Raw genomic sequence first — 19,680 nt, 5'->3', positions numbered from 1 at the left:
TCCGACATAGATCCCGTCCGTCACCCCCGAGTCCTGTCCTCTTCAATCAACTGCCATCAACTGCTGCTTCTCGCGCGTGTAACGTGCAAACATGTGACGCACGCTCTTGTGCAACTATGATTCCTTATGAGGATGGACACCCCTCCCGGGCAGTGAAAAGCCCATTCACACATCGACACAACTTCCCAACGGAAAGCGTATCGCCATGACGGACCCCCTTCGCATGGACTTTGTCGACGCGGTCTGCGGCAAGGAGATCTACAACTTCTTCAATAACCGCGTCATTGAGCACACAAACTCGACCGGGGCCGTTCTGGCCGTTAAAGTCAGGATGCGGCCACCATGGAATGGTCAGAGGGTGACACGGTGCAGTACGCTGCACCGAATGGCGTTTTGGCGCCAAACGTGCGCGGTATCTACGAAATTGTCACAAGGAAGCCTATTGCACGCGTCCTCGTGACCGAGCGTGTTCCTGGCGTGCCTCTTGCCAGTATCTGGCTGGACCTTGGCGACGCCGAAAGGGCCAGCTACGCACCCAGCTCGCTTGCATGCGCGCCTGTACGCAACCTTTCATCGGGCGAGTTGGGCGCCAGCGTTTGCGCAACCCTTACGATCGTATACCCACGACATACTGTGGACCGTTTGCCGATGAAAAGGCATTCGATACGTGGTGTCTAGCCCGTGTCACGGCCCTCCGTGGCCCGTTTGTCCGTCTGAAATGGCAGTGGCTCATGAGGCGGGAAAAGCGCAACCCACCGGGCGCTTTCGTTCTGACGCATGGCGATCTGAGCCCGCGAAACATTATTGTTCAGGACGGTGTTATTACGGTCATCATTGATTGGGAAACGAGCGGCTTCTACCCTGAGTATGCTGAGTACGCGTTTGCTATGATGCTGAGTCATGGACATGAGAAGTGGTGGACGCCTGTGTTGAAAGAGGTGCTACAGCCTTGCTCGAAGCAGCGGCTCGAATTCACGCGTCTGTTTGAGGACAGAGGATGGTGACATGTTGGGTAGTGCGCCCCTGATCATATCCGGCATTTAGCAGATGGTAAACTCCTGCACCGTGCCGAAGCCGTCTGGCACGCGGACCCCAAACTTCTGACCGTCATCTCCGTAGACGACTTGGTCGTCCCTCAGCTGGACCCCAGCCTCTTCGGCCTTCCTCAGTAGTTCCCCATCCATCACCCCATGCACATAGCAGTCACCGACGAGCTGATACTCTCCCTCGACGCTGGTCTTCCTCAGCACAAATGGCGCATTGAATCCTTCGAGCATGACGACAATGTCCTGCTTCTCAGCATCGTATGGGACCGAGGCAATGAACGCGCGGTCATCCATTTCGTACCGTCTGTCGCCCGCCGCCTTGTCTGCTTCCTTCTGCCGGATGCTCTTCCCGGACAGCATGGCAAACCGCCGGCCTCTCGATGCTTCCTGCATGGCGACGGTGTAGGGCACCATGCGTTGCTGCAGCTCGTCTTCCATGGCTTGGTCCATGTCGATCAGCAGCCACTTGAAGATGAAGGTCTGGTGGACGCGTGCGCCAGGCATATTCTCATCGTCTGGCGATTCGAGGCCTCGCTTGTAGAAGGCGCGGAACGCCGCGAACGCGTCGAGGAATTCGGCGGCGACGTCCCGTCGAGGCTGTTCTCCCCCGGGGGCCTTGCCACGGGCAATTCTCTCGCCTCGCCATGAGCGATCCATCGCGAGAGTTCGTGCCAACGCGGTCTCGAAGCCTTCCTCGGCATAGCGCTTCGCCCCGGACCCCGCTTCAATTTCGAGTGCCATGGATAGGACAACGTTTCGCCCGTCCTCGTCATTGAAAGGGGGGATCTTAACGTCAGGCTTGCCCTTGAAACCGGAGAATGTCGACTCGTCCTCGTCGTGCGAGTAGTATCGCCAGGCCAAGGACACTGTCTTGACCGTCGACAGCACCACGCCACGAACCACGAGCTTTGGCTTCTCGCCCTCGGTATCGATGATTCGTATGGTTGGCTTTGTGGTTCCCATGCAGCTGTACAGGTCGGGTGTCATTCTCGACCTCGTTTGCCTCGTCCAGTCTGGGACCCAGGTTGGTAGATCGGGCGTCTGAGCAGTCACGCCCGCAAGATGGAGCAGCCTGGGTCCAAGACCAGCTTCCACAAACTTGCGCGCCACGTCAATGTATAATTGATGGACAGGGTTCTTGGCTGAATAATCCGGCACGATGGATTGCGAAATGGCATCGTCCACGAGACCGAGGAGTGCATAGATCTTGTCTCTGTTGTCTGTGGCCTTGTTCATTCTCGTGATGGCCAAGAGCTCCAGGAAGTGCGATGGCTGTTTGGTGATGGGCGGCTCTGCCAACGTCTTGCTTCCCTCATCGCCAGACTGCTCCTCTTCGCTGGGCGTCTTCCTCTGCTCGATGAGCGTCTGGAGCGAGCTCGCCGGACTCAGATGCACGATTCGCGCACTTTGATCCGCAAGGACCCCGAGCCTCAGGAGACGCGGCAAGCCTCGTGTCTGCGCCTTGCCCCAGAACTCCATGACAGCATCCAGGCTGAAGACGGCCATGCCGTACAGGATGACGACTTTCTTGGCGAGAACCAGCTCCTGCAGCACCCACGCGCGGCAGAACCAGTCCACGCGCCAGAAATCAATCAGTCTGGTCCATACGGCCGCCCCCTCGTTCGTGTTGGGGTCGGGCAGTCGGTGCTTTCGCCATTCGGCGTCCGACTTGATCTCGAAATCCGGCGAAGCGTCCCATATCCTCGTCAAGTAGGTCATGATGCTGATGGCGACCTGCGCGCTTTCTGTGCTCGCATCCAGTTCCGCATCAAAGGGTGCGTCCGGCACCTCGCCCAAGTCCAGCTGACCCGAGGCGTGCAGTGCCGCAACATTGTCAGGGTTCGTTGGCTGGCCAGCAGTGCTTTCAACCTCCGCTTCCGAGTCAGAGAGCCCGTACGAATAGTGACCGGGATGGGCGAGTACCATGGACGCCTTGCTGTAAATCTCGCCCATGAGCATGACCTGCTGTGACCGCTCGTGGAGATCCCCCTGATTGATGCAGAGCCCATCCGCCCACAGCCACGACTTGCTGAATCGATTGAAACAGGTGCGCAGTGCATGGTATAGGTTCTGCGCCACAAGTGTCCTCCCGCCGTTACAAGTTAACGGTAAGAACTTCTTTGGATTGCCTCATACGTAGGACAGGCAGAAGAAAGGCGGTGCTTCGTCCAGAGGGAACGTCTTCACTTCGATCTCGTGTGTGACGCCCGCTGCATCTGGCGGCGCGAGCCTCATCAGTCGAAACTCTCGCTTTTCGAGGGGGGTGTACGTGAAAGGCGTAGACGTGGTATCGAAGCGGACGGTCGGTTTCTCCAGCGACCGCTCGGGCAGCGTACTTGCCTCATCGTTGGGATCCTGGACGTTGTCCACTTTCCCAATGTACTCGAAATTGTAGTTTGAGGTGTCCTCCGCCGCCTCGGGGGGTGGCCGCCAAGGACTGGCACGCAAAGTGACCGTCGCAGGGTCGACGCCCTGGAGGTTGGCAAAGTAGTGCTTGAGGGGCTCCATGTCACCCGCAGCCATGGCATCCAGGGCGACTTGTAACTCGATCCCATCGTCGAGCATGCTCTGCACCCGGCCATCACCTCGGGCCGCAGAAGGCTCTGCAGGTTGGGAGGTCATCCCCTCTTGGTTGTGGGCGGCGGCGCCATGCTCGCTAGGGCCATTGTCAGCTGGCGTGTTCTCGTCGGTTGGGGCAGTCATTTTGTGTTACTCCTTCATGCTCTCGAGTCTCCTGGGGCCCGGGTCTTATGTAGCCCTGCTTAGGCGTGACGATCTCGTTCATCGGCTGTGCCAGTCTGCCTGTGGCAGTGGCCCCATCCATGCACCTGCATGCTTACTGCTTATTAGTACGGACTGCGGTGGATCCTTGTCAGCCAAATGGTCTGCATAGACAAGACACAAGTAGTTGTACCCAGAATACCAGGAGATGGAGAATGGAGAACGGAGAATGGTGAATGACGAGGGAAGAAGTAAGTTTGGTGTTCGTGGGGTGTGAAGCTGCCGGGTAGGCCAAGCCGCCATCCGACATGGAATTTCTCGGTGAGCCGCCCTGGCAGGTGCAGTCCTTCCTCCTCCCTCACCTCAGCCTCCAACATCACCAACTACAAACAAATTCGTCGCGCCGCCTCTCACGCGACAGCAAGCCAGCGCAGCCTTCCATCCCGCGTCGCCAGCACCCAGACCCGACGCAAGACGCCCCTCAATCGCGCATATTGAGCTCGTCGCGATTCGACGCCGCCATGGCGCAACAACCGCTCTCTTCGGCTGTCCCGCCCACCGACATTTACGGCGGCGGTGCGCATCCCCTCCCTCCTCCGGCACACATTTTGGCTGACACCATAGTACAGACGAAGTCTCCGCGCTCGTGCTCGACCCGGGCTACTGCAGCACCCGCGCCGGCTGGGCGGGCGAGGACGTGCCCAAGTCAATCCTCCCCTCCTTCTACGGCCACATTGGCAGCACCAACACCAACCTCTTTGGCGATGAGTACCTGATCCCGCGCGAGGGCCTCGAGGTCCGCAACTACATGAACCGCGACAGCGTGGTCGAGGACTGGGACGTCGCGCCCAAGTTCTGGGAGAACATGCTCGTCAAGCGACTGCAGCCCGAGCGGCCGACGGCCCCCGGCAAGAACGGTCTGAACGACGACCCCAAAAAGGACGGCGAGGGGGACGTGTCGATGGACGGGGCAACAGCAGAGGCGGCGGCCGAGGCGCAGGAGGAGCAGGAGCAGGAGAAGGCCCTGCAGGAGAACCCGCTGCTGGTGACCGAGGCGCCGTGGAACACGTCCAAGGCGCGGGAGAAGACGACCGAAGTCATCATGGAGACGTGGGGCTGCCCGGCCTTTTGGCTGAGCCGCACGCCCACGCTGTCAGCGTTTGCGGCCGGCAAGGCGACGGCGCTGGTGATTGACATTGGGGGCTCCAACACCAACGTCACCGCCGTGCACGACGGCATGGTCCTCAAGCGGTCCATCCAGCGCTCGCCCGTCGGTGGGCTCTGGCTGTCCTCGCAGATCCGCAGCATGTTCGAGCACGCGGAGCCCAAGGTGGCCCTCACGCCGACCTACCTCATCGAGAACAAGACCCCCGTCGACGCCCTCGCGCCGGCCCAGGCCCGCCTGCGCAAGTTTCCCTTTCAAATCGCGGATAGCTTCCGTCGGTACGAGGAGGAGCGCGTCCTGACCGAGTTCAAAGAGTCCGTCGTGGAGGTATGGCGCGGCAACCCCGGTCCCTACCGCGCGCAGGGCACCGAGGACTTTATCAAGACCCAGCCCGGGCGCGTGTTTGAGATGCCGGACGGCTACAACCAGATGTGGCGCGAGCAGCGGTACCGCGCGAGCGAGGGTATGTTTGACGAGAGCGTCGGGTACCCCCTCCCCGAGGCGGAGCGCATCACAAAGGAGCAGACGATCCCGTCCCTCATCCGCGCGGCGCTGGAGGCGGTCGACGTTGACCTGCGCCCCAACCTGCTCGGCAACGTTGTGGTCACTGGCGCCACGAGCCTGATCAACGGCTTCAACGACCGTCTGAACAACGAGCTGATTGGCATGTACCCCGGTGTGAAGATCAAGATCCACGCGGCTGGTCTCACGAGCGAGAGGCGCTTTGGCGCCTGGGTGGGCGGCAGCATCCTGTCGAGTCTGGGCACGTTCCACCAGATGTGGATTTCGCGCAAGGAGTACGAGGAGAATGGCCCTGGCATTGTCGAGAAGAGGTGCAAGTAGGTGGGTAGGAGGAAGACAGGCAGGCAGAAAACTACTGAAAAAAGGTCAAGGCGTACCGGCGTTGGCGAGGGGTGTGGGTTCATTTAGACGATGAAAAAAGGTTTCTAGATGGTCACGTTACTTGAAATCATGATTCTTCTTGTTCAGCCTGGCAGCAACGACGCTCTTCTCTTCGTTGCTTGGCCCAGACACCCAGCTCGTTCCATATGGCCTCCTTCTCCTTGGGCGAGAGCGTCGCCGCGAGGCCGCTGGTGCTCGACGACACGAACACCCGGGCGCCCGGCCAGTCCCCCTCGACGACGCCCATGTTCTCGCTCTCGTCCTGCCAGCCGTAGCGAAAGTTCTTGCCGACGGGTGTCCCGCCGTGGCGCACCCGCCAGATGCTCTCCCAGATACTCTTGCCCACGATGCACATGCACTCTGGTCGCCACGTGCGGGCCTTGTCGTGTAGCGCCTCGACGCCGTCGTCCATCTCTTGCTTGCTCAGCTCGGCGCCGTTGCGGCTGGGTCGGCCCACGATATTGGTGAAACCCATGGAGTAGAGCTCTGGGAGGTTACGGTCCTCTGAGTAGTGGCACAACCTGTCGGTGAGACCCGAGGAGAAGAGTAGTTTCCAGAAGAGGTTACTCGGGTGCGCATAGGCGTGGCCAGTTCGCGCGGTCTGTATGCCCGGGTTGAGACCGACGAAGAGGATCAGCAGGTTGGGCTTGATGGCGTCTGGCAAGGGTGGGAGGTGGGCATATGTGGAAGGGGGAGCATAGGAGGCGGGAGGGCGACTTCTTTTGGATCGCTTTGGCGGCGATGAGGCTGCTGCTGCTGCTGCTGACGACTTGCGTTTCGCAGGGGATGGCGAGGAGTCTTTTGAGGATGCTTGTGATGGCGGCGCCAGGCTGGTTTGTGATAACCGCGTGCTCCTTCTGGGTGAGACGCTCGATGAGTCGTTGTCTGGGGATGTGTACATGAAGTCCTGTAGCTGAAGGCGACCATGAAAGGTGGCTTCGTGCGGTGAGGTTGACTCTTGGTGGTCGGCCTGCTCTTCGTCCTTGGCACTCATATTGTCCTTGGCATTGATGATGGGTCGATACTGGTCTTGCTTCTACTCTGAACACAGTAGTTATATCTGGGATCGTTCGAGAGGCAGACAGCCTGCAGGAGTCCAGGCTCCATGTCCATCTTCACTGGCAGTTGCTATTTCGAGACACGCCCCACTTTAGCTTCAGAGTGAGCTGAGCTGAGCTGCGAGCAACACAGGCTCCAGTGCCAGACAGTGGCTTGACCGCCATAGAAACTTGTCGATGCGGGGCACTAGAAAGAAGCCTCTTCATGGATGATGGAGGGGCACAGCCAGCTTGGCTCATGTATGCTGTACACGTACGATCAACCACCGATTGCCACAACTCACCTCAGTATTCAGAGTAACATTGATTAACATGCGTGGTCGATCTCCGGCAAGCAATTGCTGAACTGTTGGCTTTAGAGGGTTGACCTAGCTCATGAGCAAGTCACTGCCCACAGCAACAGACGCAAACAAGGTCCGGTCAGCAACATAAAATAGAACCAGAGTAAACAAAGCTACCAGATGTGAACCAATAAAACACCCAATTGAACCCATCACCCCTGGAAGCTAGATGCACGGCCACGACGTCAGCCTGCCACAGCTTGCTGGGGCTGCTCAATGCGCGGGCGGGCAGTCACTCAGCCAGTCCCACATGGCGATCTCGTCCGCAGCAACCAAGATCCTCGTATTCGACCTACTTATAGCTACTCTTCACTCCCACAGACACTGCTCTCCTCCTTTTCATACCCTCCCCTCCACGTACCACCACACACACACAGCATGGACAAGATCAAGGAGAAGCTGCACCTTGGGTCCTCCAAGGGCAGCGCCGCCGAGCGCAAGCCCCCCACCGACACCGAGCTCGCCCAGCTCAAGGACAAGTTCACCGCCGCCAAGCAGGACCAGGTCTTCACCTTCTACGACGCCCTCCCCGACAGCGAAAAGGCCGCCCTGTACCACCAGCTCGCCACCATCGACCCGGACCACGTCAACGCCATCACAGACCGTGCCCTCCACCCGCCTCCGAAAGACGACAGCCAGCAGGATGTCCTCGAGCCCCTCCCCGAGTCCGCGACCGCCAGCATCCTCGACTCGGACGCCGCCGACATTGACAAGTGGTACCAGTCCGGCCTCGAGCTCATTGGCAAGGGCCAGGTCGCCGTCGTCCTCATGGCCGGTGGCCAGGGCACCCGTCTCGGCTCCTCTGCCCCCAAGGGCTGCTTCGACATTGGCCTGCCATCCCACAAGTCCCTCTTCCAGATCCAGGCCGAGCGCATCCGCAAGGTGCAGGCCCTGTCCGGCAGCAGCAACGCCGTCGTGCCCTGGTATGTCATGACCAGCGGGCCCACGCGTGGGCCTACCGAGGCCTTCTTCGAGGAGCACAAGTACTTTGGCCTCGACCCGGCCAACGTCAAGATCTTTGAGCAGGGTGTCCTGCCTTGCATCTCCAACGACGGCAAGATCCTCCTCGAGTCCAAGGGCAAGGTCGCCGTCGCCCCCGACGGCAACGGCGGCCTCTACAACGCCCTCGTCCTCTCGGGCGTACTCGAGGACATGCGCCGCCGCGGCGTCCAGCACGTCCACGCCTACTGCGTCGACAACTGCCTCGTCAAGGTGGCCGACCCCGTCTTCATCGGCTTCAGCGCCGCCAAGGACGTCGACATTGCCACAAAGGTCGTCCGCAAGCGCAGCGCCACCGAGTCCGTCGGCCTCATCCTCACCAAGAACGGCAAGCCCGACGTCGTCGAGTACTCGGAGATTGACCAGGCCACCGCCGAGGCCCGCGACCCCAAGAACCCAGACGTCCTCCGCTTCCGCGCCGCCAACATTGTCAACCACTACTACTCCCTCCGCTTCCTCGAGTCCATCCCCTCGTGGGCGCACAAGCTGCCCCACCACGTCGCCAAGAAGAAGATCCCCGCCGCCGACCTGCAGACCGGCGAGACCGTCAAGCCCGAGACGCCCAACGGCATCAAGCTCGAGCAGTTTGTCTTTGACGTCTTCCCCATGCTCTCCCTCGACAAGTTTGCCTGCCTCGAGGTCCGCCGCGAGGACGAGTTCTCCCCGCTCAAGAACGCCCGCGGCACCGGCGAGGACGACCCGGACACCAGCAAGCAGGACATTATGGGCCAGGGCCAGCGCTGGGTCGAAAAGGCCGGCGCGGTCGTGGAACAGGACGGCGGTGTTGAGGTGTCGCCCTTGATGAGCTACGTACGTACAGTTTCACTCTTCTATCAGACAATGCTAACAATAGTAGGGCGGCGAGGGGCTGGAGAAGCTCAGCGGCACCAAGATTGCCGCGCCAGCGGTTCTCGAGATGGAGAAGTAGAAATGGGATGGCCGTTCCAAGGAGGCGGCAGACGACAAAAAGAAATGTCGCCATGCAGAATATGTCACCATACAGGATATACGTGATAGTTGTGTATGAAGCGAAAAAGAATAATTGTACCAGCCCATCACTGTACCGTCTATAGTCTTGCCGCCGTGTGATCATCGCCTTGTACATGGTTACTCTATATTGCGTCTCGGTCTATCTTTTCTCTCTCTGGTATCTAAGACTCACGGTCGTCGTCGCGCACATCCATCTCGCGGTCGGCGAGGTACTTTTCCGCCTCGAGAGCCGCCATGCAGCCAGTTCCTATCATCGTCAGCATCATCACACCGTAGAGGACATATCAGAAAACCTCACCCGCGCTGGTAATGGCCTGGCGGTAGCGCTTGTCCTGCACGTCGCCCGCGGCAAACACGCCCGCCACGCTGGTAAGGGTCGTCCCGGGCTCGGTGACAATGTAGTTCTCCTCGTCCATCTTGATCTGGCCCTTGACGAGCGCGGTGGCCGGGTCGTGGCCAATGGCGTAGAAGAGACCGTTGGCCTCGACCACCTCCTCCTCGCCGGTCTTGGTGTCCTTGACCACGAGGTGGGACATGAGGCCGTCCTCGCCGCCACGGACCTCGGTCGCCACCGTGTTGAAGCGCACCGTCGTCTTGGGGTGCGCCAGCAGGCGGTTGGCCATGGTGCGCGAGGCGCGGAGCTGGTCGCGCCGCACCAGCACCGTCACGTGGCTCGCGTACTTGGTGAGGAAGGTCGCCTCCTCGGCAGCCGAGTCACCGCCACCGATCACATAGAGCGGCTTGTTGCGGAAGATGGGCACCGCGCCATCGCACACGGCGCAGGCGGAGATGCCGTTCTGCCAGTACTTGTCCTCGCCGGCGAGGTTCATGCGGCGCGCCGAGGCGCCTGTCGCGACAATGACGGCGTCGGCCGTGTGCGTCTCGGTCGGGGCGAACTCGGTCGAGTACTTGAAGGGGCGCGAGGAGAGGTCGAGGGTGGTGACGGTGTCGGTGACAATCTCTGTGCCGAAGCGCTCAGACTGGGCGCGCATGTTGTCCTGGCCTGCGTTAGCTTGTCGTGATGAGCATCTACCTCCGCACCAGGCTCGCGTACCATCAACTCCTGGCCCATGATGCCCTTGGGGAAGCCGGGGAAGTTCTCGACATCGGTGGTCGTCGTGAGCTGGCCACCAGCCGCGGTACCGTTGGCCATGAAGCCCTCGTACAGGACGGCTGTCCTCATTAATGGACGCTTTTTCAGTCAAGAGGGTCTTGCTTACGCTTCAACTCGGCGCGTGCCAGGTACACGGCCGCCGTGTGGGCGGCAGGCCCAGAGCCAATGACTGCCAGCAAATGTCAGGGCATGTTCCCGTCCTCGTGTCGTCCAGCCAGGCGTGCAAGTTACGTACTGACAACTTTGCTGTGCATGTTTCGGACGCCCAGTTCTTTCGGGGGTGTCGTCTTTTGTAGTCCGCTTGCCGCAACCGCAATCGATAGCCCAGCGCTCGAGCGAAGGGTCCGGCTGAAAAGTCGTGAGGTAAACAGTTTGGCGGTTGTAGAGGGGTCGGGAGGGAAAGTGGTGATCCTCCTCCTCGGTAGGAGAAGTTCTGGCCGGCGGGGTTTCGGAGGGGCAATTGTACAGTAATGAACGAGTATCACTGAAAATCAGTCCCGAAGGGTCTTCTGGAATATGCACGACGACGGGCCGCGACGCGATTGGGCTGTCGATTTCTAAGCTGCGGCGCGTTTGGGTGGTGTGGAGGGACGGGGCCGAGGAATAATCTCTGCCTGGGTTTCGCCGAGCCGTTCAGTTTTGGATGGGCCAGATTCCAAAATGGACTGGATCTTGGCCTGTTCGCAGTTCATTTTTGGCTCGAATTTTTGGCCGCGCGGTTACGTTTGGCCAGAATGAACTGAATTAGTGGGGTGCAACCAGTCGATTCAGACGTGAATGGGCTACCCGGCAGTCGTCACGCGGCCTCAATGGACTGGATGTCGGCCGCCTCGCAGTCCAATTTGGCCCGGATTTTTGGCCGCGCGGTTACGTTTGGCCAGAATGAACTGTTGGCGGGGTGCAACCAAGTCGATTGATAACGTAGATTGACTACCCGGTAGCCGTTAGCAGGTCCCGATGGACTGGATTTAGGCCGCTTCGCAATCGATTCTGGCTGGACCTGGCTGAGCAGGCTGGCAACCAGGCTGGCTCATAGAGACCTGTTCCAGTAGTCCAATAGGATAATTACCACAAGATTTGCCCACCAGCAACTGCCCTAAGACTACCTGGTAGATGTTAGACTTTTGTATTGTACCAATAAAACAACACTACATATATCATGAACAACTGCGGCTTCGAACGATATTTGAATTACCTGACCTGAAGAAGCATGTACTCTTGCACATGTTCCTCATATCAATTAGATATACGAGATTCGATTGCAAACCACATGAAGCTGGTAGTTTCTACTGTGGGCATATAATTGGCCTGGAGAATACATTGCCTTAATTGTTTTTATACACCTATACCATCGCTCTACGCAGCCCCGTCCTGCGGTTGTCATACCGCACGCTCGTTCACAATCCGAAATGTCAGTGTTTGATGATATGGGGACACTGCACCATCTTGCACAAGAACCATCACACGCTAATTATGCCATCTACCTAGATATGTACTGCCGTAAATACGAACCCCCGCGTGGTGCATGCTCATCGCAGCCCCAGGCCTTCCTCACTCCCATCCCTCTTCCCAAACCGCGCCCCCAGTCCCCCAATATCTCTCTTGAAGAATTTCCCGAAATTGCGAAGATTCTCGTTGATCGTGGCCTTTTCCATGCCGCTCTGGCCCGCACGGTCCGTAGCTGTGCTAATGTCCCTCGCCGCACTGAGGAGCTTCTCCCCGAGAGACCCGGTATCAAAGCGAGCACCCGTCGCTGCACTCAGCGCACTGCCGCTGCTCATGGACCCTGCGCCCGCCGTATGACCCATCCCAGAAGCAGTCATCAGCGGTGTGAGAAGTGGTGAGCTCGCGACCAGCTTATCGTGGCCGCTGCCATCTCGATGGATACCAAACAGCTCCACCAGATGATGCTGGTCCTGCTTGCGAATCCCCTTGAGGTCAAGAATCTTCTTGAAGTTGGTGTCGGACCGGTCGCCAATATGGATCAGGTAGGCTTGCACAAGCCCTTCCGGAGGGGAGGATCGCACTTGGAGCGTCTTGAGAAGGGGGTCCATCCTATTCATGCACTGCTCGACACGGCGGACGAAGCTTGCCGACGGCGTCTGGTGATCCGGCGACGGGTTGTGGAACAGAATCAGGTTGTTGAACGCTTTCGTGAGCGCGTACTTGTCCACCAGCATCTGGAATCGTCAGTCAAGGTCGTGTGTCACCGAACCCAGTATAGTCTCACCTGCTGCGCACCAACCTCCGATATGGGTCGGCACTGCACAATGCTGTTGATGTACGCCGACGCCAAGTGCTCGACGAGATTGTCGCAAAAGGCCCTCGCGTACTGCTGCTTGGCCACCACCCCGAGAATCTCCTCCACTTTGCCGTTCACGCGCCGCACGAGCTCGCTGACATAGGAGCTCTGGTCGCCCGCGCTGTCCATTGTGCTCCAGTTCGTGTTGCGCATCTCGCGCCACACACCGTCACACTCGACCTCGACAATGTGCACCAGCGCCAGGACGGCTGCGCTCGCCACACCCAGGAACGCATCGGACTGAGATGTCAGATCTACCTTGGACACCAGTTCACTGTCGATACGTTTCTTGATGTTCTCCTCCAGCTGGTTCGTGTTGGCATGCCAGAAATCTGCCGAATTGAGTACCAGCACTACATCTTGTATCGTCGGCGCTTGCTGTCCACCCGCCTGCAAGATGTGCAGTAGGACTTGCTGGGCGTATTCGTCCAGGTACTTTGCCAGTACCCTCGACAGGTCCAACAGGCGATCGCTCGTCGACAGCTTGGCGCACTGCGACAATGTGAGCTTGTAAAAGTGGAAAAGCTCAATGGCCGACGGTATGACAGCCGACGGCGAGAACTCCTCATCCTCCGCAACGAGTGGTTGGTTGCGGTACTTGGGTATCACCGAGGCCAGCTGCTTGTCCTGCGAGTCGACCCACAAGCTCAGGTACGGTTCAAAAGCCACAGACACCAATCCATTAAACTTATGCGGCCTTTCGTCCTGCGAGCTCAGTGTGTCGATGCTGGCCCTGGGTTCGCTCCCGAAGCGCCTCTCTAGGCTTTGCTCGAAATCGAGAGTCTCCTGCAGACAGCTCAGCAACAGGTTGACGTCTACCTTTTGTCCCTCGCCGCGCCGCATGCTCTTTTCCAATATCAGCTTAAAGTCCTCCCGCGTGCCGTCGCAGAATGCCGTCGCCAGAACCTCGTTCGCCTTCCAATGCGGTGGGAAGATGGCCGCGTGCTCGTCCTCGTGGGTCTTCAACATGCGTTTGAACCATGCGTAGCGCCGCCCAATGTTGTCCAGGTTGCCCGCCTCGTCGTTGCCCCTGAAGACTTGCCGGTATTCCCTGAGCTCCGTATTCACGTACCAAGTCATGAGCCTGGACTTGGCTTGGTCGCCCAGGGAATCAACAACAAGGCAAGCTTCCTGGAGCGTACCCCTGCGTGCCGACACCTCAGCTTTGGCGAAAGCCATTTCAAAATCCTCGCAGACCTGCTCCAGGAGCTCTCTCTGTAAATCTGCGACCCCCCGGCTGAGTGTCGCAATCTGCTCAATGCTTCGATAGCTGTTAAAGTGCTTCATCAGCTGGATCACAGCCTGCAGGAGCCCGGCGCACTCTCGATATTGCCTGCTCTTCGCCAGTCCGCGCAGCTGCTCGTACGCGGTCGTCAGCATCTGCAGCCGCTTCAGTGCTGTCATGCTGAGCGTCAGGTTCCGTTTCGTGCCGTCCAGCCTCTTGATATCGGCCGTCATGCTCGTAATGTTTTGCTCCGTTTCCATAGCCCGCGACCGGACCGTCTCGATCTTGCGGAAGAGCTGTGCTAGCTCCGCCTGGGCCGACTGCATGCGCTCGAGGCTCGAATCAGGCTGGTACGCCTGCTGCTGCTCCAGCCGGGAAATGTCGCTCGCGATTTCATGTTGGCGGTGTCGTAGTGTATGGGACACTTGGCTGATGGAGGAGACGGTCGACGGGTGGGAGAAGAGCTGGTTGAGGTGCTCGATGGGGTCGTAGTGCACTGCGCGCGGAGGCAAAGGTTAGTGGTTGCTTTTCGAGGGGCCACACGTCGTGCTTACGAGCATCCAGGGCTGTCCCCTCCGATCTGGCGCCCATATTCACGCCAGATTCGCAAGCGGATGTATGTTGAATCGTTGTATGTAAGGTGTCTGGAAGCTACATGCAGGGGTTCCGGTCCGCGGAATGGAAGCTGTCACATGCTAATTGACTTACCCTATATGAATATTTGGCTGAAGCTCAGCTCGCAGCACATATGTCCTTTGTTTGTTTTTTCGTATGAATAAAGTTGTCTTTTGTTCGTGTTAGGACATGCCGATTGGTTTTTCACTCAAATGTGCCTTTTTGTTCTTGTTGACTGCGATCTTGTCGAGATCGTTCATTTGACTTGCATCGTAGTACTTCAAATGTCTTCTCGTGTGAGGTAAAGTTAGTCATTCAAGCGTCCAGCTCTGAAATCTTCTTCATGTTCTACGACTTAAAACTGCAACGATATATCTACTGTTACCTTTTCCTCTGCACCGCATGTCAACCCCAGTTCTTTCCAAGCCCTCTGAACATCGATCTCTAACACGAGCCCCTGGCGTGGAAAGTGGAGGAAGTCGACAGGGACATACTCTCCATGCAACTTCACAGTGATGTTCTCTGAAATGTCGAGGCGTGACGGACTGTCGATGTAGACACCTGATGCAAGATTAGCTCTTGTACCAAAGTCAGCAACAGGTAGCATACCAAGGACGCCGAGTGCCTTGAGTGTGGTCGTTATTTCGATCTTGCCGTCAGCTGCCGATTCAAAAGAGGTATTCAAAACAGCAGCACACCCCATCATCTTGTCCAGAAGCCCGAGGTTCGCTATTTGCACGCCGTCTTTGACTGTGCTGTCCAAAGGCACCAGGGGAACAGCGTATAAAATGTCCCACTGGTGCGAATCAATGGACACATCGTATAGAACGGGCGTCTTCTTGGTACAGTCTGAAGTTGGCGTTAAGCCAGACCGGTAGGAACGGACAACATATTTCTTGTCTTCTTCCACACCAGGGAAGTCTGAGAGGGCCACAAGTTCCATGATGCGACGCCTCGTGACATTGAACAGTCCTAGAATCGAGGCTTTCGAGTCTGCATTGTCTGAGATGTTAGATAATAAGCTATGTTGAAGGCTGCGAACCTACCGTAATGATTCCCAACCTTGAGCAACAAAAGGTCCTTAGAATCAGCAAAGGGGTCCATCGCTCGTGCGGTACCGCTCGGCCGCAAGACCATTGTACCATTTTGAGGCGTCCTCGCCGATACCTGGTCAATCAATCCAAGGTCGTGTTCGCCGAGCTTATCAGTAATATAAATCGGGCCACCACTGATACACCTCCCAGCGGCATGAAAACCTGCATAGTCGTGAACACTCTGGAACATATCCCAGTCAGGCAACACATTCATCTCCCGGAGCAACACACAATTGTGTGCATTCGTCCAGATATGCCATGCGTGTGAATCCAGCTCGTCTGGAAAGTAGTCGTCGGATGTTCGCATAGGGTATATCAGCCGGTGGCAAGAGGCATATGTGTATGATAAGGCCTGTGGGAACATGGACATGCAAGAGATGGTCTTCATCTCGAAATGTCGAAGTGTAGCTTGACTCCATGTGTCGAGATAGGAGTACAGGAGCTCGCGACGAGCTCTGGCGCTGCTCCAACACTCTACCATGCTCTGCACGTCAGTCTTGACGCCATCGATGCCAGCATCCTTCAGGAACTCGTAGAAATCGTCGTAGAACCTTGCCAAGTCATCCTTGGAAACGACCGTCATGTCACCATCGAGCCCGAGGTGGTCGTCTTTGCGAGCAAGTGTCTGGTTGGCGTACTTTGCGGCAAGTCGACCCCTGGGATCTATCCCGCTCCAGTATCCAAGCAGAGCATGCCACACGGCAACATGGCGAATGCGCCCGTATCTGTGCTTGATCGAAGCGACTGTTGCTTTCAGACCCGAGGAAAACCTCTCTGGAGCGGCTTCAAAGTCGGTCCACCCTCTTGAGAACGGCGTGTCGCCGTCGCCGATGTGCTGCCAGCCATCGTCCAAGATGAGGTTGGTGATTTGAATGCCATGGCTCTGGAGGTCATCCAATACTTCGAGCAGACGTGCTTCGGTCATCTCCGGCCCCAAGCAATTCCACGTGCCTAGATACCGTTAGTGCAATGAGCATCGAATGCCTCATGGGCAATGCTGAGCACTCACAGAAACCCAGACCGTCGTGCCAAGCGTCGCGATCGGTCGATTTGTACATCTCAGAGTGAAAAGGGGCTTCTTCCTCCTGGTGCTCCATTCCGATTCTGGGTAAACTATCACTTTGTTCACGAACGAATGCCATTATCCCCTGGATGGCCTTCTCTAAGTGACGGGATTCGGCGATAAGTACTGTAGCCTTTTCTGGATATGCCCCAGAACCATCACTGCGTGTCTGGCCTTATTAGCAGCAGTTCTTGCACAAGAACTCACTTCCCCTTACATGAACCGTGAGCATCCCATCATGCGTACTCTGGAACACCGACATCACATTGTTCAAGCCGCTGACTGCGAAGAACGCAAGATAGTGCCCGTTCTCCAGCAGAAACGCACACAGGACGGCATCTTTGTCAAAAGACAGATGACTTCGCCCGTGACGAGGCGCAAGCCAAGAGGCACACTGACGCACAAGGGCAAACCATCTGGGAGAGGGCATCAGCCACTTCCCGCAAGACGCACAGTCACAGAGATCATATCCGGAAACCTACCTGAGGACCGGCTTGCGGGGGAGGCCGAGATGGAAGTCACGAATGGTAGAAGTATCCTGATCCGGTTCTCCTCGCCCAGGGCAAGGTCGTGGAACTCCCGCTTGAAGGCGCCAAAGGCTCGCAATATCGCAAGGGCGTTTCTCGATCTCCCATTCCGAACCGAGATGTGGAAGCTCTGCAGAGATATCTTCAAAGAAACCCGGCGAGGACTGTCTCACAACAGTCCCATCTTCTAGATTGGACTCGTCCCTGACCCAAGTCCAGTCGTCTGCGCGACCACTGCGATACTTCACAGTGAAAGTGATAGAACGCTCGAACGTGAAAGAAAAGCGGAAGTAGAGTTGCCCCGTCAGCGAGTCTTGTCGCTGTAGCGGACATGGTCTGCTTGCCTCAGGGCAAGGACTCAGCCGTGCCTCACTCCAGTCAGCAGCTCCGTCTACTGAGTACCAGAGTGATGCTTCCCATTCCGGATGATTTCCGGATTGAGTGTGAGGGATATTGAGAACAGCAGTCAAATCGAGCACATCTCGATCAAGTACAGTGACTTTTCCAAGTGGAGGATAAGTTTGAGCATGAATTGGCATCGCGAAGTTGCCAGGCCATAAAAGTAATTGGGCGTCAAGGCCAATAATGGCTATGACGGCGATGAATAAGGCGGCGATTTCCATTGGTGGATGCGGCGCCGGAACATGGATGATCCGCCTGCCTGGAAATCTGCTTCGAGGTTGACGGAGCTTTACGGGAGGGAAGACTCTATCCCAGCAAAACAACTCATCACCTTTGTTCGCCCTCCAACCTCCGCAATGGCGTCTCGGAGACTAGCACTCAACCTCTCGCGAGGTCTACAAACCCGCCGAGCTGGCTTTACGGCCGCCTCCTGGAAGCGAGGTTTCGCGTCCGCGGCCTCGGGACTCAAGACTCAGACCACGACACTCAAGAACGGCTTGACGGTAGGTTGCGCGTGCGCAGGGGCCCATTGGCCTCGCAGACGACGTTTGAAAAATTCCAGCGATTGATTGTGTCCATAGGTCGCTACCGAGTACTCGCCATGGGCACAGACTTCGACGGTCGGTGTCTGGATTGACGCTGGCTCCCGAGCCGAGACCGACGAGACCAGCGGCACCGCGCACTTCCTCGAGCACCTTGCTTTCAAGGTATATCACCAATGACCGCATTTACGCACGCGACAAATGCTAATTCCGAACCACAGGGCACCCAGAAGCGTTCGCAGCACCAGCTCGAACTCGAGGTCGAGAACCTCGGTGGTCACCTCAACGCCTACACTTCGGTTAGTACATTACGAGAAAACATCAATCACAGCCGGACACAATGCTTACATCAAGCCAGCGCGAGAACACCGTCTACTTCGCCAAGGCCTTCAACTCCGACGTTCCCCAGTTTGTCGACATCCTTTCCGATATCCTCCAGAACTCCAAGCTCGAGGAGTCCGCCATTGAGCGCGAGCGCGATGTCATCCTGAGGGAGTCCGAGGAGGTCGAGAAGCAGGTCGAGGAGGTCGTTTTCGACCACCTCCACGCCACGGCTTTCCAGCACCAGGCCCTGGGCCGCACAATCCTCGGCCCCCGCCAGAACATCCGCGACATCACCCGCTCCGAGCTCACCAACTACATCAAGAACAACTACACTGCTGACCGCATGGTTCTTGTCGGTGCCGGTGGCGTCCCCCACGAGAAGCTGGTCGAGCTCGCCGAGCAGCACTTCTCTGGCCTGCCCAGCAAGGGCCCCGAGAACCACGCGTACCAGCTCTCCAAGAAGAAGGCTGACTTTATCGGCTCCGACGTGCGCGTCCGCGACGACACCATGGGCACTGCCAACATTGCCCTCGCCGTCGAGGGTGTCAGCTGGGACTCGGAGGACTACTTCACCGCCCTCGTGACCCAGGCCATTGTCGGCAACTACGACAAGGCCATGGGCAACGCGCCCCACCAGGGCAGCAAGCTCAGCGGCTTCGTCCACAAGCACGACCTCGCCAACAGCTTCATGAGCTTCTCCACCTCGTACAGCGACACCGGTCTCTGGGGCATTTACCTCTCCACGGACAAGATCACCCGCGTGGACGACCTCGTGCACTTTGCCATCCGCGAGTGGATGCGCCTGTGCTCCAACGTCTCGCCCGCCGAGGTGGAGCGCGCCAAGGCGCAGCTCAAGGCCTCCATGCTGCTGTCCCTCGACGGCACGACCGCCGTGGCCGAGGACATTGGTCGCCAGATCGTCACCACCGGCCGCCGCGTCGAGGCTGGCGAGATTGAGCGCAAGATCAACGCCATCACCGAGAAGGAGGTCATGGACTTTGCCAGCCGCAAGCTGTGGGACAAGGACATTGCCATCAGCGCCGTCGGTGGCATCGAGGCCCTCTTTGACTACCAGCGTCTGAGGAACACGATGAAGCCCAAGTTTTAAAGGAACGGTGACGTTTATGTGGAATTAAAGCAACTGCTGGGTAGAGCTGGGTATAGAGTGTATGAGATACCGCGAAGGCCTAGTGTACCATAAATCTTTTCCCTCTGTTCATACACATGCTAGTCCCAATGAATCTGCTGT

The 19,680-nt window shown here is 57.8% G+C and overlaps 9 protein-coding genes across 9 annotated transcripts; 4 read left to right on the top strand and 5 right to left on the bottom strand.

Annotated features, from left to right (window-relative positions):
• Nucleotides 1-205: 205 nt before the first annotated feature.
• F5Z01DRAFT_680488 (uncharacterized protein) lies at nucleotides 206-1,004 on the top strand (the record flags this gene model as incomplete). Its single annotated transcript, XM_046265607.1, has 3 exons — nucleotides 206-310; nucleotides 331-477; nucleotides 522-1,004. 3 exons carry the CDS (start codon nucleotides 206-208, stop codon nucleotides 1,002-1,004), a joined length of 735 nt encoding a protein of 244 aa, XP_046119925.1.
• An 18-nt stretch (nucleotides 1,005-1,022) lies between these two features.
• F5Z01DRAFT_698796 (heterokaryon incompatibility protein-domain-containing protein) lies at nucleotides 1,023-3,611 on the bottom strand (the record flags this gene model as incomplete). Its single annotated transcript, XM_046266365.1, has 3 exons — nucleotides 1,023-3,132; nucleotides 3,154-3,161; nucleotides 3,183-3,611. 3 exons carry the CDS (start codon nucleotides 3,609-3,611, stop codon nucleotides 1,041-1,043), a joined length of 2,529 nt encoding a protein of 842 aa, XP_046119924.1. The 3' UTR covers nucleotides 1,023-1,040.
• A 677-nt stretch (nucleotides 3,612-4,288) lies between these two features.
• Nucleotides 4,289-5,775, top strand: F5Z01DRAFT_680486 (actin family; the record flags this gene model as incomplete). The annotated part of the gene is made up of 2 exons (XM_046265606.1): nucleotides 4,289-4,343; nucleotides 4,397-5,775. 2 exons carry the CDS (start codon nucleotides 4,289-4,291, stop codon nucleotides 5,773-5,775), a joined length of 1,434 nt encoding a protein of 477 aa, XP_046119923.1.
• Nucleotides 5,776-5,902: 127 nt separating this feature from the next.
• On the bottom strand, nucleotides 5,903-6,829 carry F5Z01DRAFT_634962 (uracil-DNA glycosylase-like protein; the record flags this gene model as incomplete). The annotated part of the gene is made up of 1 exon (XM_046262108.1): nucleotides 5,903-6,829. One exon carries the CDS (start codon nucleotides 6,827-6,829, stop codon nucleotides 5,903-5,905), a length of 927 nt encoding a protein of 308 aa, XP_046119922.1.
• A 630-nt stretch (nucleotides 6,830-7,459) lies between these two features.
• Nucleotides 7,460-9,255, top strand: F5Z01DRAFT_650767 (nucleotide-diphospho-sugar transferase). The gene is made up of 2 exons (XM_046263189.1): nucleotides 7,460-9,043; nucleotides 9,090-9,255. The coding sequence occupies exons 1-2, from the start codon at nucleotides 7,613-7,615 to the stop codon at nucleotides 9,159-9,161; spliced, it is 1,503 nt and encodes a 500-aa protein (XP_046119921.1). The 5' UTR covers nucleotides 7,460-7,612; the 3' UTR covers nucleotides 9,162-9,255.
• Nucleotides 9,256-9,384: 129 nt separating this feature from the next.
• Nucleotides 9,385-10,591, bottom strand: F5Z01DRAFT_634960 (thioredoxin reductase; the record flags this gene model as incomplete). The annotated part of the gene is made up of 5 exons (XM_046262107.1): nucleotides 9,385-9,470; nucleotides 9,522-10,221; nucleotides 10,278-10,396; nucleotides 10,444-10,506; nucleotides 10,573-10,591. The coding sequence occupies 5 exons, from the start codon at nucleotides 10,589-10,591 to the stop codon at nucleotides 9,385-9,387; spliced, it is 987 nt and encodes a 328-aa protein (XP_046119920.1).
• A 1,054-nt stretch (nucleotides 10,592-11,645) lies between these two features.
• F5Z01DRAFT_650756 (Vps53-like protein) lies at nucleotides 11,646-14,504 on the bottom strand. The gene is made up of 3 exons (XM_046263188.1): nucleotides 14,419-14,504; nucleotides 12,568-14,360; nucleotides 11,646-12,517 (listed from the first exon to the last, which is right to left on the bottom strand). The coding sequence occupies exons 1-3, from the start codon at nucleotides 14,453-14,455 to the stop codon at nucleotides 11,867-11,869; spliced, it is 2,481 nt and encodes an 826-aa protein (XP_046119919.1). The 5' UTR covers nucleotides 14,456-14,504; the 3' UTR covers nucleotides 11,646-11,866.
• A 285-nt stretch (nucleotides 14,505-14,789) lies between these two features.
• On the bottom strand, nucleotides 14,790-17,717 carry F5Z01DRAFT_650749 (raffinose synthase or seed imbibition protein Sip1-domain-containing protein). Its single transcript, XM_046263187.1, has 6 exons — nucleotides 17,119-17,717; nucleotides 16,854-17,052; nucleotides 16,583-16,805; nucleotides 15,526-16,524; nucleotides 15,089-15,481; nucleotides 14,790-15,040 (listed from the first exon to the last, which is right to left on the bottom strand). The coding sequence occupies exons 1-6, from the start codon at nucleotides 17,700-17,702 to the stop codon at nucleotides 14,835-14,837; spliced, it is 2,604 nt and encodes an 867-aa protein (XP_046119918.1). The 5' UTR covers nucleotides 17,703-17,717; the 3' UTR covers nucleotides 14,790-14,834.
• A 204-nt stretch (nucleotides 17,718-17,921) lies between these two features.
• On the top strand, nucleotides 17,922-19,539 carry F5Z01DRAFT_619512 (mitochondrial processing peptidase beta subunit; the record flags this gene model as incomplete). Its single annotated transcript, XM_046261093.1, has 4 exons — nucleotides 17,922-18,068; nucleotides 18,147-18,272; nucleotides 18,329-18,406; nucleotides 18,466-19,539. 4 exons carry the CDS (start codon nucleotides 17,922-17,924, stop codon nucleotides 19,537-19,539), a joined length of 1,425 nt encoding a protein of 474 aa, XP_046119917.1.
• Between the last annotated feature and the right edge of the window lie 141 nt (nucleotides 19,540-19,680).

The sequence above is a fragment of the Emericellopsis atlantica genome (assembly GCF_019669845.1).
Source record: "Emericellopsis atlantica unplaced genomic scaffold F5Z01scaffold_8, whole genome shotgun sequence".
Classification (NCBI taxonomy): Eukaryota; Fungi; Ascomycota; class Sordariomycetes; order Hypocreales; family Bionectriaceae; genus Emericellopsis; species Emericellopsis atlantica.
The sequence above is the reverse complement of the archived record's forward strand: the minus strand, read 5'-3'. Positions and strand labels throughout refer to the sequence as shown.